This window comes from Chaetodon auriga, chromosome 6 (assembly GCF_051107435.1).
Source record: "Chaetodon auriga isolate fChaAug3 chromosome 6, fChaAug3.hap1, whole genome shotgun sequence".
NCBI classification, from domain to species: domain Eukaryota; kingdom Metazoa; phylum Chordata; class Actinopteri; order Chaetodontiformes; family Chaetodontidae; genus Chaetodon; species Chaetodon auriga.
Window position 1 is genome coordinate 17,676,780 of NC_135079.1, and position 17,955 is coordinate 17,694,734.

Here is a 17,955-nt window from a genome sequence, read left to right on the forward strand (position 1 = left end):
AAGTTTGCTTGTGTGTATACGCGTTACTGTGTGTGTGTACTCTATGAATGTGTGTGTGTTTGCAGGATTTATCCCACTTGATCTGAAGCCAGATCCCAGCCTGACTTGCCTGCGCCCCTCTCCTCTCTGAGCTCAGTCTTATCGTAGCATGGCCTGCCAGGATAAAGTGGGCCGCTGCTCACTGTACCTTTAACAGATAAGCCACGAACAGGCTGTCCATGCTGGCCTTTGGCTGCCTGAACAGCATTGGCTGGCCTTTTGCATACTTATGGATGAGCACAGAAACAAACATAGAAACTGTGTAAACAGTTTGCCAAAGCAGAGATTTGTGTCTACTTTATATTTCCAACTTGTCTTTTTTCCACACCTGCAGGACTTAAGCAGGCCAGATATATGCAGCAATATAGTATGATAATGCCGATCGATCTGAAGATCTAGCAGATTTGACGCATGGTAAGCTCTTCAGTGATTATACACAATCAGTCAGAAAATAAACCCAGGCAGAAAATACCTGGAATTATTCTTCAGCTGTCCCATTTCCTACATTGTTATTAAGAAAAAAGGTCTATACGCTCCTTAATTAATCCTGTCTGTGTAATTATGATCTCTGCCCCGAGAACTAAATGAAATGCTTTCAACTAGAACACTCACTGAAACACAGTCTGCTGTTGCCACCACTTCTCAGCAGATAAACTCAGCTTGAGGAATGTGTTGCTTGTGTGATCACGCATGTTCTTGTGTGTATTTGTGAGTGAGTGTGTGGTTTTCTTGAGTGCACAGTTTGTGTCAGAGTTAATATGAGAGCACTGCAATGTTTACTTGTCCTGCTATGAAAATCCAATATAAACATTCAGCTTGACAGCTTGTCTTTCTTGTATTTCATGTTGCAGCCCTTTGTGTTTGGATTTAAAATGCCTTTTTAACCCTTTAAGATTACACCTCTGGTCATATTGTGTACCTATTTAACGATATATGCCAAAAAGAAACATCTGTTTCTTTGTCTTATTAGGCCAAATCCAATCATGTTTTCTGCCTGTAAAGCATGTAGCATGTAGTTACATAAGCTTAAGTCAACCAGTTTCAACCTGTAATATCATTACATCCACCCATCAATCAATGTTCAGCTTTTAGTGTCACAGATCTAAGATTCATTAGTTCGCCAGCTAGCAATAACAAGGTACATTGGTGTGTCTTCGGGTGTTCGCCACCTCAAACTTTGTTCCATTTCCCCAAAATACAGTAGTTACAGACAAGACCTTTTGCAGTAGACTGCTGCCAGCACCTTCATGGAGCATACTGTCTCTCGCTCCCCAATGCATGCTGCTATCCCATTGGTGTCGGGAAGCACTAATTAACCCTCCACCTCCCGCAGTTCAAGAGCTGGCTGCTCCAGTACCAAGTCTGATGAAGGTGTTGAAGGAGGCGATTACTCCTCTGCATTTGAATTGAGGCTAGCATCCGGCTCTGAATCACTATAATTCTCCATGATTTGTTATGACATGCCCAATTCCTCCCAGCATTATACCCCGCCTGCCTATCCTGTTTCGTGATACGGTAGCTAGATACTCTCAAAATGGTGTTTCATCTTGACGTATATATAATTGAAGTGATATAATTTGGTATAAAACATTATCTTGTGTATTTGGAAAGGGCTCTGTAATATTAAGTGAACATTAAGTGCTCTGCTTTTGACACATGCTGAAATATGGTTAGATTAATTAACTCCGAACAATGTGAAAATGATTGGATTTGAACTTCCAGTCCAAGGTATTACAACTTTCTGCACAAACAGAAAAATGGCACATAACGCTCAACTGGATTAGTTTTCCCACAGAATCCAACACTGTGCAGATAAGAGCAAAAAAGAAAAAAAAAAAAAAGGATCTTTGTGTGTCGTGATGTCAGCACTGATACAATAAGCTGCACTGCACCAACCTTTTTAACCAGCTTTAATCTCATCTGTAGACCTGCCAGTCACCAGGGCACTCTGGGACAAACTCAGCAGGTGAACCTGTGAGTAGCAGCTCGAGAATGACTGACGGCTTAACTGCCACTTATACGATCAATACAGCTGACATCTACACGAGCAGCTCGCACATTCAGCCTCAAACAAGGAGCAATAACCATACACTAATCTGATCGCTGCAGTACGTGGATGTGGGGATAGCTCTCTTCGGAGACTTGGGTAAGCACTGGCAGCGTAATAGGCATTTACACCAGGGTATTGTGGCAACAGTGACAGCTACTGTATGCCCATTCACTGCAAGTTTTTTACACCCATGCTTTTATAATGAATTGCCCTTTCCTGCCCACCGTTTTTGTAAGCGATCTCAGATTGATTTCCCAGCAAAACAAGACACTTCTTTATTGATGTAATCGTTATGACATGAGAGATTTGAGAGCTGCTGAAATGCAAATGTATTAGAGGAAGAAAGTACAATATTTACAATAACCTTTTCATGCCACCTCTGGAGGCTTCTTCCAGGGTTGGTCTCCCAGAATGATGTATCTCGGATGCCTCGAATGTTTTCATGAATGCATCTCCAAAGAAGAGCTTTCAAAACATTCCCTGTGCACAATTTAATTAGCATGCAACAGTAGCAAGCAGCAACCAAAATAAGGGAAAAAAAAGGAAATGGAATTTCAAATATGCCACCTGTCTCCACAGGTTGATTCTCATAGAGCGTTGAAAAGGGAAAATAAGCAGAGAAAAGCCTTGCATGTTTTGGAAAGTGTTTGTCATTACGCACAATTTGTTAATGACCTAAAACATTCAAAAGCACGAGTACGGTGCTTTAAATTCTGTACTTCTGAAGATGTTTTTACAGTCTGGGAAAAGGTGCATACTTGGTTGTTGGTTTAGGACAGGAGCGCATTTTTCAAGTCGAAAAATCCTTTCAGTTCAAGCTCGTGATGACACACAGACCTCTGAGTGCTTTGAAGAGCTGCGAAGCAAAGGTTTTGGTTGACAGTGAAACTTAAATTAGTGGTGAGCAGAACAAAGAATCTAAAGATAACACTCGGGGATGCTGGCACTACAGCACAGCGCTCACTTCTGTACTACTCAGTTATTAAAAGACTAGCCCTGTTACTCCCTGCTGCTGCCAGATTCCCAGTAATAGAGCTTCTTTTTAAGTAGTTTTTCTCCTTTACTGTGTGCCTCGAAAATAGTCGTTTTTCTCCAGATAACCATGTGACAGCGTCATTTGCTGATCAACACAGCCTTATCCTCCTCTGCATCAAACACAGTCTTTCATCATGGCTTTTTTTTTTTTTTTTTTTTGGAGCTTGCCTCTGGTAGTTCTCAGATGACCTTGTATCTGACTTCTAATAAATCCAGCTTATATTAGACTCCAGCTGTAATGGAAAGAAAATGTGGGGTTTTACAGAGATTTCAGGTGTTTTTATGGTTAAGGGTGCTCATCCGCAGTCCTCGCATACTATTTCTGTAGCTCTCTCCTTTCCTTCAGGACATGCAGCAGATAAATGCGACTGGGTATTTAAATTCACTACTGTGCTTACGTAATTCTCTTCTCACCGATGTTCGCGTATTGTGGCATACTTTATTGTGTTAAATCATCCTCGTGGTGGAAATATATTTCAGAGAAGATGACAAAATCCATTCACTTTTCTATATTCACTTTCTGTTTGGGCTTAATGAACATCCTAATTCTCTGTGAATGTCAGCCTGAGCTCCTCTTCAACATTCAACCCCAAATGGTGCTAGTCTGTATTGTGTGAAAGTTTTATGAGTCACTAAAACCAATTTGCCCTCAACAGTCAGACGTCCCATATCAGCCCCCTGTCACTGAGGCTGTCAGATGAGTCTGCGTCTCCTCTGTGACTCCTGCGTGTCATCCTGCCTGCTGTTTTGTCAGTCTAGCTGCAGGCTACAGTTTATAATAGTCTCCTGTCCCTCCTGAGGAGGCTGGTAGAAGCCTGCGGGTCCTATGTCTGCCAACGCACACAGGCCCGAACAGCACCCTTAATCTCCACAGGCTTGTCACTCATCTCCATCACATCTTGGCTTTGGGCGTCATCTCTTTGTGCCCATCTGTCAGGTGTATGTGAGTTGTGTCTGTGTCCGCTCTCAGGGTAGCCTCCACCCCTTCCTAACTCACCTTTTGGCCCCAGAGAACAGTTGCCATGGCGACCGTACCCGTCAGGTTTGGAGGGACGAGCTCGTAGTCAAAGCCTCTCAACGATCCTGAGCAACCTCTCGCCCTCCCCATTCTTCCTTTTCCTCCAGGAACAAAATAGCCTCTCCGTCACAGCCACCGAAGGGGTTTCTGAAGAAAGAAAGAGAGCAGCTGAAACTCAGACTTTTCTTCCTCGGCTCCACACGAAACATGTTACAAATAGAACCGTGACTGACGCATCTGTGTTTGTGCAGCTCCTACCGACACAAGCAAAAGTGATATTCATAGCCGTCTTTTCACCAGTGTTCTGAAGCGTGTTATTCATGAACACACCTTTCAGTCTTTCCCCGCTGTGCCACAGCGTCAGCCCTTCTATCCCACGTCTCACTACTCTCCCGTGTTCCCTCAACAGCAGCAACATTAAGTCCTTTGTACTTTCACCAGTGGAAGCTTCACCTTTATTTTAGCTAATAGCTTTTTGGACTTGTTCATATTGCTGTGATATTACTGTTTCTACTTCTAGCAATATAACACAGGCATAATTTCAACAATTATTTTCTAATCACAGTAAATTAAGTAATTAGAGGAATAGGTTGAGATTTGCAGAGATGGGCTTATTCACTTTCTTAGATGAGAAGATCACTCTGATATCTGCACACTAAACACGAAGCTGCAGACAGCAGCCTGTTAGCACAGCTCAGTGTAGAGGACTGCACTGGTAAAGCAATAATTAGCGTGATTTATGTCACATCCAAGTAGATAATACAGAAATATATCTATAAGCACATACATACTGTACTGTATATGCACATATATGCTCACGAATATTTGAAAAAGCAAACATGCACATAAATCATCCATAGATATTAAGCATTAACTATACGTAGTTCTCATGCCTGTCCCAAGCGCACCAACATCATCATTATAGTAAAGCAGTAACTGTCGTCTCTACTGTTGTTGGTTATTAAATAAGTATAATATCTTTAATAATAATCTTTAATCTAAATGCTTGTTGTGGTCATACTCAATTTATCAGCTTTACCACTATTTAATCCCTTCATTGCACAGTATTTTATAGTCACCATGTAACCTTTTTGCAGCAGCTGCTCCTTAAATCTATCAGTCAGTTGTTTTCTTTTCATCTGCTCCTCAATGTCCCTGCCATGCGCTCCCCAGCTGTCCCTCCGCTCTCCTCCTTGTTCTCCTCCTCCTCCTCTTCCTCTTCCTGTGTGGATGTTCTCTCGATGCTTAAGTCATCCATTAACTCCAACCCACCTCCCCTGCAATCTTCTAGCAACTCACAGTAAGCTGTGACTGAGTGTTATGGCGGGGGGGGTCTGATAGTGGCGAGCAATGGAGCAGACAAGTTATTACAGGACAGGCAAATAGAGGCCCGATGAAGCATGAAAACCTCCCTTCCCCAAAGCACCACTCAAACACACACACACACACACACACTCACACACGCACACACACTGGGAGATATACAGACAGACAGAAGGACAGAATTAGAGACGGACAGTAATAACAAGGGCAAACACATATAACACATGCACTTTCCCTGCTCTCTTCCATGGAACCATAAAGACATGCAGAAGTTGTTAATGGGAAAAAAGGAGGCAGGCTTCGGGTACTATGCATACACACATACAGACACACACAGACACACACACACACACACACACACACACACACAGCCTGCCCATTAATTCCTTCTTCTCTGCATGCTAACGAGAACAGACATATAGTACATGACAGGGCACAGCAACAGGAACAGGGTGACAGCATGGGACATGAATATTAATACTGGGATGCCGAAGGGATCTGAAACGGTCCTGTCACAGAACAGTTAACATGCTTTGCTTCCCAGCGTGGCTTGGCAGAGCAGCTTTCAATCAATCAATCTTTCATGTCCCACCAGGGGAAAGTTTGTTGGCAGCGAGGTTTTATGGAAACAATATCACATAACAGAGGACAACGAGGGTGATCACACACTAAGGGAAAGGGTGAAAACCCTAAGATCTCCAGGGAGCGGGGGTTTAAAATGAGATTAAATAGTCAAAAAGTTCCACAACCAGCATCCCATTTTCTATAATGCAAGAGTTAAGTGTGTTGATGGCTCTCATTCTCTCGTTTAAATTGCAGCCTGAAATTATTATGCAGTTGCTCAAACGGCTTGGGCAGGTCAGAGCGATAAAGTATTTAATTTGCCACAAATACATCGTGTCGAGCAGCAACCTAATGAAAAATCCAATGTGCTTTCATTGAGGAAATTGGACCTGTGTTTCCAGGTCTCTGTCAGATAAAATATACCTTCGCGTTTCATAGTTCCTCAGCGAGGATGCCTGTATCGAAAGCCATTTATCAGTGTTGCCTGAGTGGAAATGTCTCATCGGTAAGGTGCAGCACACAAACAAACACCATACATCTCCAGTGCTATAGTGAAAACATGTGAGTGGGGATGGAGGTGAGGCTTGCACCCCATTTATGTGGAGGAATTAAAGTTTGATCTGTATCTGGGTGCCTTATCTCGATGATGGAGATTGTATGTTAATGGCAGGTGGTAAGGCACACAAACACTATCAGCACGTCACTGCATCAGCCAGACCACCTCTGGAGTTGAGCTGGCTTGCAGAGTGACTGGATGCATCTGACGGTGTTTGCTCGTGAGTTAGAAATAAAATCACGACAGGCTCAGCTGTGAGCCAAGATGATGTACCAAAAAAGGACAATTCTCATCTTCAAAGTCAACAAGAAAACACTGAAACATTCACAGCTGCTGCAAAACAAAGCTGCTGTAAAACCAGCTTGTTTTAGCAACAGAAAAGGTGCCGTCTGCACAGTAACCTCACCTCACAGACAGGTTTTTTGGTTATTCTTCATCGAAGAACCTCCCGACTTTCCACCTACTCGCTCAACATGTACGCAAAAAATGTAACCAAATCACAATGCAGGAATAAATGCCATGTGTTACACTCCAGATGAAGACTGAAGTTTTACAGCAGGCATAAATTGGGTCAAGAAAGATGGTAAAAGCGGGATAGTTTCATTTTTATAATCCTTTTTAGCAAAGTTTATTGTGACCATAACCACCGCAGTCACTTTTAAGAGTTTGTTTTTCACCCGCTAGATTCCTCACTGCTCGTAGTGGAGTCTGGAGAGAATAAAGGCACGAGTGCACCAAACAGAACAACCCACAAGTTGCTGTTTGTAGTTTCCCCCCTACCATTTTTTTTTTTTTCCCAGATTTCTCCACCATGTGGAATGGCTTTAGTTAGCTCGCTCTGGACCAGGATGAAAGGATTTCTGGGATTTTGTTTGTGTTGCTGTTTTTACTCGTATGATCATCTGAAAGCGGTCTGTGTGCGAATGTGTGGGTGCGTGGTTGTCTTTGAACTTTGTTTCACATGAGCTTACTGTATGGTCAGTTCATTAGGTGAAGTTTAATGCTGATGCACATGAGCGTATGTGCCTGGTTGGCGCACACTCTGTATGTGGGGACTGTATGTTACTTGCATGTGCTTGCAGGTGTTTGGAGGCAGATGTCATGCCCCCTCAACCCAATGCATGCCCTCCATCTGCTCATGATGCACGCCCAAGGTAATGGATGTGTGTGTGCGCGTGTGTGTGTGTGTTGCCAAGTAAACATGAGAACCATCTGCCCCCTAGTGGTTTTATTCCCTTCTCTTCTCATGGTCCCTTCACTCATACAGGATTTAATGCGCTGAGCCTGTCACTGTTTCTGCGCCTCATTTTATCACTCTGTTGTTCACTCTGGCAACCGAGCTGCCAAATGAGCCAGCAGCCCCACACCTGTAATTAGCGTCAGCCAAAGTGACTCTGCAACAAGGAAATGCACCGCTGTGACCAGCCTCTATCAGCTGAAGACAGTGACAGCTGTGCCTGACACGTAGCAGGAAATCCTGGAATGCTGAAACCAGAGGACGATTACTTTTTTCTCCCCGCTTTGGACTCCTTTTAAAGATGCCACTTTGTGAATGTGAAATGAGTCTTCAGTGCATAGGGGAAGTACAGCACATCTGTGCAGGCCCCATCATTTCCCTCAGGAATGAGCCAGAGGGGGGGAAATATCTCCATTCCCTTTATTCGGAGGCGTTTTAAGTGTGGCAATTAAGATATGTGGAGTCTTTTATTAGACCGACTTCTTTTCATTTTATTTCGCTCATTCATTTTCTGTTGAGCGTATCCTGACAGTTGTTAGTTAGCATATTCAGTGGAAGGTAGCCAATCAGGATAAAGGAATGTGCTCAAAAAACGCTTGTATCTCAGCAACCCAACAGCATGTCTGCTGCTGATCTGCAGCATAGTTTGATTAAAGACAGACAAAGGGGTGCTTCAGAGCTTGTTTTAATCACCGCCTGCTCAATAGCCTATTGTGCACCAACATCGGCCCTCACTTTGCTTCAGTAGCTGCAAACAGTTTTCTATTTCTGAGCATGTACTATGTGTGCAACAATATTCTGTCTTATCTTGTTCTGAAGCACCTCTCAATGGATTTCTGTTTTAATTTCATTTTTAGAGACATATTGATGGCTATTTTGATGACTAAAGATCCCTTAAATTTGGCTATTAAAATATACAGTTGAAAAAATCCTGTGGCCCCAAATGTATTTATCTCTTGGTATCGTAAATATGGGTCAAAAGTACATTTTGAGTATCATATGTCAAAATTCGTATATGCTCCTCCTGTAAAGCACTGAAATATTTGTGATGACTCATTGTGAACTCGGGGTAGTACACATACATTTCTTCAGTCAGATGTGATTTGGGAGCAATTAACTAGCCCTGCTCGTCATACAAAACCACTCTCGACCATGAGCTCGTTGGTTGTAGTAACTAGCAGAGTGATATAGGAGGTGTGTGTTTGGATCTAGGTCAGTAAAAACTTTTTTTATATTCTCATGATTGCACGGTTGATGTCTAATTTGTCAAATTCTTTCGCATCATCCTCCTAGCAACAGGAGGCTGACAATTGCTCACCCACGCCCACTTTTGAGCCGGCCAGTAAAATCTGAAGGATTTGATGTAAATCCCTCTGACAGTTGTACATATTTCCTTCACTTTGCTGAAAGTTAAAAGATAAAGGTGTCTGTACTGTTTTCTACAAACAGCATGAAACTGCACTATTATTATACTATATACTATTATAGTATTATACTATATTTGGCATTTCTTGTTACTTAGCAGCCATTATATACTCTTATATAGTATATTATTTATGACTTGGTTCCTTTTCTTTCACACAAAAGTATAAGAAGAAAAGGAAACTGTCTCAGGAAATAAGGATCATTAGCCAGATTTGGAATGGATGGTGCAAAGATGTAGAAGAGAGCAAAAGTACAAAAAGGGATTCAGGCAAAAAGAGTGCGCTCCTGGTACTGAAGGCATACAGCAGGGGGCCTGTGTGACTCTGTCGCTTGTAATAGATTTAAGGCTAGTTTGCAGCAGCGTGTGTGGAGTTCAATTTTCTTATTCTGTGGTAGAGGAGATGAGATGTGAGCACATGATAGGCCTATTTCAAAAGACACTGTATTCGTATCTCTGTTTCTACCTCTGCCCTCTTTCAGTTCCTCTCCTCTGTCCACTGTTGGGCTGTCTGTGACCTCTCTATGTCCCTATAATTCTCTCCTCTCATGCACGGGTAATAAGATTGATGCAGGTGGCAGGTAATGAAATGCAAAGAGAGTGGTAGACTATAGGAGAGAGGAAAAGCAGAGACAGAGGGGACAAGGCGGCAAAGTGGAAAAAAGTGGAGAAAGATTGAAAAAGAGATTTGATAGGTTTTTGCTTTTGATAAGAATTTTATTGAGTGCATAATACAGGGCGAGTGCAGTTGTTGTATATCATAAAGGCAAGGTACATGTCATCTCCATGACAGTAAATTACAAGCAAGAGGGGAGTAGAGAGGAATAGCGGGTGGAGAGGAGGGGGGGAGCTATGGAAAGCACAAAGCAGAGGGAGGGGGGGAGAGGGAGGCATTAGAGCAGAAACGAGAGGGGGAAACAAAAAGCACATGTGGTGGCGAGGAGGTGGGAGGGGAGGACAGGGGATAGGAGGGGAGAGATGTGGGAGAAGGCACTCTGATGTAATTAAAGTGGTTGAGTTGAAAGGCTGCACCCCCCCTGCCCCTCCCCAAGCCTCTATATATGGAAGGTTTATGAGTTTATGAATACAGTATAGAAGCACTGTTGGAGGTGCCAATATCACTGGGAGAGCTGCAGAGTGAGGTTATTGATGTGGAACACAAGTACATCTGTGTCCAGCACCTTCAATCATGCAGCTAAAGCCGCAGATGCCCCAAAATATTCTGAAGGTGGCGTCATGTTCGCCCCCTCCAGATGGAATCCTGGTAATTTACCGCTCACTGATCCACTCACAGAATGCCAGTCGCGCTGTGTTTCACTGCCAGTATTTGAAAAGTTACATGATATTGAAAACATAAAAAATACTGTCTGTGCTTCTGTTAAAGCAGCCTTGAAGTCCAGCAATGTCTGGCCATCAAAAATAGTCCATTCCTTCAAATTCAATTTATGCAGGCCATCTCCAAAATGTTTACAATGTCGAAATTGTTGCAATATTTTGTTGATCCAATTGAATAGTCAGTGTTTAGTTCATCATGGTCAAGTTTGCATCTGTACAACGACCACATGGAGTGGCAAAACAGCAGAAACAGTGGCATAGAAGGGTCAAGATAAGGAGGATACAGGATAAAGAATAGAAATCAACCTTGTATATGTACATTATGTACACATTCTGAAAATACTAATTGCCATAAAAATACTAGTGCCCATAAAAAACTGTTGCCGTCCAGAGCTGCTGTAAATGGCTCCCACTTGTGCGGCGCCACCTTGAGCACTAAAGCTAACTTTTTATAACTTTAAGCTAACTGTATCAACCATTTATACTTTTAGCTATATCACCCATTTATCCATTATCCTCAGCTAACTATTTGACCTTTTCTGCTTGCTTGCATGTTACCACTTTTCAATGAAAGTGCCCTTTCGCGTACAAACACGTCCAGTTGGCTCTTGCCTGACTGTACGCCTGCAGCAGATCTTAAGAATTCCAATTTTTGATATGTCACTGTAGACTTGTATGAAATTGAAGGAGCTAAAAGGGAAGCTTCCTTCACTTTGGACTGTACCCCTTCTGAAGTCAACAGCGTCCAGCAGCTTTGCCATTGGTCCACAGCCTGATTGTAGCCTACTTGAGCCTTTCATGTCAAGTTTGACAAGACAGGAAAGCCTCTGGTGAACTTTGATGTTCAACTTTGATCTTGACAGTTCCATCAAATGAATTTGATACAGTAACACTGTCAGAGAGTCTGGCGGGACCAGACACTGTGAGCACACGCTGTATGAGCTCACCATTCACAAGAAATTTGGGTGAAAGCCAATAAAACATAATGATGTTCGCTTTGAATTACCTGTGTTATATATGTGTCAGTCAGATGGTTATTAGTTTTTATTTTATAAAAGGCAATATGTGTTGAATATTGATCCATAGAATGTAAAATCAGAGTTATGAGTCTGCTGCTTCTCCCTTTTTTTTCCTTTGATGTACCCTACACACAACATCTGGCTCAGCTATCCAGGACTTTGATGTGTGAATCCATTCTTCATCGGGAATAAATTTATAGGCAGAAGCTAAGATTTGCAGATAGAAACCAATAGGAAGATCCTGAGTGGTACTGCTATCAAAGGACATAAAGTGTCAGTAAGGTATGATTTGAACTCTTCTTTTATCAATCAGAATAACCAATGTTATTGTGAGACCCTCCTCCTCACGTAGCTTTGCATGTGACAATCTGGTAACAGCTCAAAATGTGAACGCGAAGCTCAGTCACACACACACACACACACACACACACACACACACAGGGGGAGGGAGTTGCTGGCTTGCTTCAGTCTCTTTTTCTCTGTGTCTTTTCATCTCCTGTGTGATTTGAAACAGCCTTTCAGGCGTCTATCACTAATGTACCGAATAGGTTCCCATTGTTAATGTTACAGCATTATGAGTTCCTTTTGTGTGTGTGTGTTTCTCTCTGCTCTCAGAGGATTGCACTGAAACGTGATAGGCAGCATAGGGTGGCAGCGGTGGGATCTCTTTATTTGTGCTTTTTGCTAGGTAATTATGATAATAATTCTTCTTTGTTTTGGCTTTTCTCTGCTGAGAGTCCAGTTCATAGTTAATTGGTAGCGTGAAGGACTAGCCACTTTTAAATCACAAGGGAGGGGTCGAGGGGCCTTGTTTATTGGCTGGTGTCTGGTTGGGGCAGCGAGCGGGTGGAGCATCTGAATTAGATTAGATTTAATTAAGGCATGGGGCCCCTGACTACACACTGGTACATAAATAGGCTGTATGCCAGGCTAGTTGTGGTTGGGAATTCAACAGTATCTGTGCACACGCACACACACACACACACACAAACACAAACACACAGAAGTACTGCTGAAGACTCCCACAGGCCTTCAAGGTCAGATAGACAGAGGAAAAATGCAGCATGGTGTCTAGAAGAGAGAGAAAACAAGCCAAAAAAAACCCCAAAAACCTTCTCCTCTAATAATAACTTACAGCTTTGTCCACACAGGTGCTCTGACACACTGAGCTTTGATAGTCGCTCTAACCCCCAGCACCCTTTTCTCTAAAGGAATAGTTTGACGTTTTGGGAAATGCACGCACTTGTTTTCTTGCTGAGAGTAAGATTAAAAGATTGACACCACTCCACCAGCTTAGCATAACAAAATCCGAAATGTGAAAGTGACGCATTGCATTGTTACAGGGGTCATGCGCCAGACTATTTCTTGGAAAGGCTTCCTGGACGAGCCTAGACTCCAGGAAGTCAAGAAGCCAAGAAGTAGTCTGGCACAAAACCCTGGTGATACCTCCATTTGTTTCCACAGATTAAACAAATAGAGCCAGGATGTTTCCGCCTGTCCTGTTTGAAGAGTTTATGCTAAGCGAGCCAGCTACTGGCTGTAGCATCATATTTACTCTACACACATGAGCATGATATTGATCTTCTCACCTAACCCTTGGCAAGAAGGCAAATAAGTGGATCTCCCAAAATGTGGGGCTGTTCCTTTAAGTATACATCGTGGTCTCTATCAACGTATGATTCTGGTACTTATGAACTTGTTCTATTTGAATCAGAAAGTGTCCTTTCTTTTTGGATCTGACCTATGACTCAGTATCTCGTGTTTGATTTCTCTGAACTCATGCAGCTCTAGCATGTATGTTTGGGGGGGTCGGGGGTCTCTACCCCGTGCTAAACACAACATCCCCCAAGAGCCTGTAAGTCTGTATAAGCCTGGAATACTTCAAAAAGCTCCAAAAAGGCTTGCCAGCTTTGCAGTGTCAGGGGATCTAATCCTTACAGATGGTAGCATTTTCAGACTATTGATTCAACCTCGAGATATCTTGTAATGGTCATTTCCTGGCAAGCTTTCTGGGCAATATCCACGACTGTCTGCATGATGGCCAGTGGACAGAGATGTGAAACCTTTTAAGCGTATATTAGGCCTTAATGCACATAGCCTGTTAAGCAGAAACGTAGAAACCTCGAACACAGAACATTGAAAGTACTTCAATGAGTGTTTTGAACTTTTAGGAGGCACACAGAGGTTTGATGGTTCCAGCCCCTTGAGGCATTAGTGTAATTTGAACTGAAACAGCAACTGTAAAATACTTTTATCTGGCTCATTCCTCATTAGCTCAGGCTTACTGCAGCTCAGTAATAAACAGGAGTCCTTTCACTCTCCCTCCCTCTCTCCTTAATACAACAGTACTGTCTGCTGGTAAGACCAGCAGAAACACCATTTACATGGGCCTCACCCTGAGTGCCTGATTGAAATTCTCACACTGTAATATCAGTCAGCGGAAATGTTTAAGTGCTATTCCCCTCATCCCATCTGGAATAATAAGCTGCACTGCTCTCTGGCAATACAGTCGTCCCTTTCCTCATTTCAGGCCGCGTGGTGGCTGCTCTGCATCTCTTACTGCTGGCCACGGCTCTCATGGTGAACTTTAAGTTCCCTGAGGTAGTTTGCAGACACCCCCTTTGCCTGCGACAAACATGGTAATCTGTGGCAACCCCCGGTGTTCCTCTGCCTACGGTGCGTTCGTCCGTCAGTGCAGAGCAACTCACGTCGTGTTTTATCTAAAACTGCTGTGAGCTGTTTTGTCCTCACAAAGAATTATTTAGCCTCTCTGTTCTGTCTGAGTCTTCTTAGTAAAGAGTGAGGTCCCTCCGTTTGAAGGGGCTCAGAACTAGCCTCTGCACTGTACGCGATGTTCTGTTTGTTCTCCCTGTCTCTGGAAGCTCTTGGGGAGAGTCTGACTGTTGTTGTGCTTATTACTTGGCGCTCTCATCTCCAGGAGTGGCTGCCTCCATTGAAACACACAAAACACATTTTCAGAATGAACCTGGAAACAATTTACTGCTTAATATCCGTGCCTCTCTCCTTCCCTCCCTCCCCCATTCCCCAGGCTCTACAAGCCCACAACTCATCCTCCCGTTTCTTCTCGTTCCTTTAAATAATTTTCCTCTCCCTCCTCATCTCCATCCTTGCTTCCTCCGTACCGTTCTGTCACCCTCCCCGCCACCACTCATCCTCCCTTTTCCCCATCCTCCTACACCATTCTCAACTTGCTCTTCATCTCCTTCCTCTCTCCCGCAGAAGCTCCGGGGCAGGACTTTGTGACACTGGACTATCGTCTGCGCTACTACCCCAGCATCACTTACGCTGTCATTGGCAGTGCCGTTATCTTCGTCCTGGTGGTGGCGTTGCTAGCCTTGGTGCTCCACCACCAGAGGAAGCGGAGCGTCCTGCTGCCCAGAGGAGTGAGAGGGAGCTCGCATCACCACCACCAGCCCCTGCTGCTGTCCCGTCTGGTCATCTTGGACCGGGGCCACGTCCACGCCGGAGGTCCAGGTCTCTCCCCCGTCTCTCCCACCGCAGCGGGCCAGTATCGCTCAACTCCTCAGGCACTGCAGCTGCTGTCCGGTACCCTATATCCCTCCGGACTCTCCATGGACTCACCTCCGTCATACTCACAAGCTGTTCTGGATGTCAGGTGAAAGGAATAATAATTCTCACAGCTGTATGGAAGTTTATCATCTTTTGTCTGTATCCATAAAGCTAGCTTTGCACTGTACTCTATCTGTAACTAACTCTATATGTAATTTTAATACAGCATGATGACATGTTTCCTTAACTAAGGGTTCTTATATTGTGGTGTTATTTAGTCAGAAGTCATCCTGAATCTTCGCTAGTTGCTTGTCCAAGTCAAAAAATATTCATTGTGCAATCCATGTGTAGCTCATGGCCCTGACATCATATTCTCCCTCTGTTTTTAGTCGCCCTCCCTGGTTTGATCTCCCTCCTCCTCCATACCTCTCAGATGGAGAGCTTCCATCAGAGGGCGAGCTGCCTCAATACGAGGGCCCACAAGAGCCTTTGAGCCACCCCACAGCACATCCCTCAGCACCCTCCACACCCAGAACTGTGGCCTCGGGCGCACAGCCAAGCTCGAGCTCCAGAGAGGAGTCGGACCAGCTGTAGCCGCTCTCTTGTAGAACTTAGAGACTGTAGTTGGACTGCAGAGACTGCAGGACTGAAGGACCAGGCTGCGGGGCCACATGAGGCCTGGACGGTCCACAGCAGAGACCTGCTGAGGAGAATCAACAGACAATGAGAGACTGTAGACTAAACAGTGCCCTTAACTCACTGCCCACACATCAGCTTTCTGAAGCACTGGACTGAGACAAGCTACACCGATCTTGTATGCCGGCTCCCCCTGCTGGGCTCATGGCTGCACTACACCTTAATCCGATACACATTCATTCACTTGTCATCAGTTCAGTTGAATTGTGCTCCCCTTGAGGAAATACTGTGTACGATACCTAACAGTGACCCTAACCTGCACCTCCAAAGAGGTAGGAGTTCAACTGCCAATCACTGACATGTTCATGATCAAATCATATGATGATAGCACCTGAAGTGATCATTGTGTTGCAGTATAATCATGAGAGAGGTATCATGAGGACGGCTGTGTCATATTCTGATTCTCCTCCCTGTGCTTCACATTTCACATCTGCCACACTCTCCACAGTGGAGTTTATAATTAAATGTAAGTTTTATTGTGTTAAAATTGTAAAATAACTGAACGCTAGATAAAATCTGTACTGTCGAGAGTTACTGATACATCATGACTTACTGTTCTTAGATGATTTTAGCAGTGGCATGTTCTAATAGTTTAACAGAAGCACGTGCAGTTGTGACATAGAAGAGCAGCTCAATCAGAGGTACTCATAAGAAAATTGATAATATCGCTACAGTGAACTGATTATAGTAAAAGCAGCATTTTGTAGCTTCTTTAGTGGTACTTCAGACTCATGTTAGCACATTGTTGTCACCAAGAAGTTGGAAAAATACACATCTAGAAAAAGCATTATGCTTTTTTCACAATATTTTTCACACTCTTGTCGTTTGGTCAAATTCAAGCTACAAGTGTGAAGAGGACCACTGAGGTTTTTTAAAAATAATGCTGAGCAGAAATTATAGAAGTATGTCCTTACCAAGTGAGTTTCATAAATCATTCCTCTATGGAAAAGATCCACCTCTGTTGGCAACAATAACTGTTTATTACATTTCCATTTGAAGACCAACAATGTTTTATGTAGAAACAAAAAAGAAATACCTTATTCTGTGCCAGTTTGGCAGTTAGTGCCTTTATATGTGACGTGTTTGTGGGCACAAACGGTCTTTTTAAAACATTTTCAAAGTAGGCTGGCATGACACCACACAGTACATTTAAGGCTATCTGAGATCAGATTGTTCAAATTTTGCTTGAGATTTTTTAATGTACATAACTGGTTATGAATCATTCTGGATTATCCTCCTCAGTTATATCAGACAATGATGATGAAATCCATTCTGTATCTGAAGGATGTGTGTTCATAAATCTTCTCGTGTCTTTTGACTTTTAATGGTTCATTTCATAGCGGTTTGTTTGACACTGTACATAGGAGCTAGGCAAAGTAAGGAAAGCTATTTAAAAGCAGAGTTTAAAGTGAGAGATGAATGTGTAAATGTGGTTATGCTTTGCATTTTACTTTTCCTCGAGAGCCAGCAGTGCTAATGCAGGCACAAGAAATACAATCAAACCAAAGATTATCATTATTCACCTTCACCCAAGGCTGTTACCCTCCAAAGGAATGATTATGTGTCACAGCTGTTTATACCATTATTATATTCAAATGTTCAACGGTTTATTGAGGAAAACAGAATTCATGTTATTTGCTGTAACTGGAAGACATTTCTCAGGACTAAATTTATACCAGTCTGTCTGTTCTGTTGTTTATATCTTGGTTCTGTTTTAAGGAATGTTTAAGATCAAATTCCATTTTCCTTCTCTGATTTGATCTCATGAGTTATTTACATATTTGTGACGCCGTCACATCATGATCTTTTTATCTCATGTATTCTGTACTTTGAAAGTAATATAAAATTCGGACTCAGTTTATGTGTGTATGAGTCTTCCTGGAGATTTAATATTACATTTTCTCAGCAACTCAATATATTGTCAGCATCTGTTTATTGCAAAGTCTGCAGCTGTGCTGCCAGCCTGTGCCCCAGACAGACAAACCTTAGATCACAGACCGCTGAGTGATAAAGACTCAGTAGCAGGAGCGCCATCTGATCCTCCACTGTGGGTGGAGAGAATGACACTTTCTGTGGTGGAAGTATTCAGTATGCAGATTGCTTCCTGAAGACCGAATCATGATGTGAAA

The 17,955-nt window shown here is 43.1% G+C and overlaps 1 protein-coding gene across 1 annotated transcript in view; it reads left to right on the forward strand.

Moving 5' to 3' along the window:
• ldlrad3 (low density lipoprotein receptor class A domain containing 3) overlaps positions 1-17,738 on the forward strand; it is a 71,931-nt gene extending 54,193 nt beyond the window's left edge. The window contains exons 5-6 of the mRNA XM_076733837.1: positions 14,840-15,236; positions 15,520-17,738. Of these exons, the coding sequence (XP_076589952.1) occupies positions 14,840-15,236; positions 15,520-15,724 (602 nt within the window). The 3' untranslated portion in view covers positions 15,725-17,738. The remainder of the gene's footprint in view (positions 1-14,839; positions 15,237-15,519) is intronic.
• Positions 17,739-17,955: the final 217 nt, after the last annotated feature.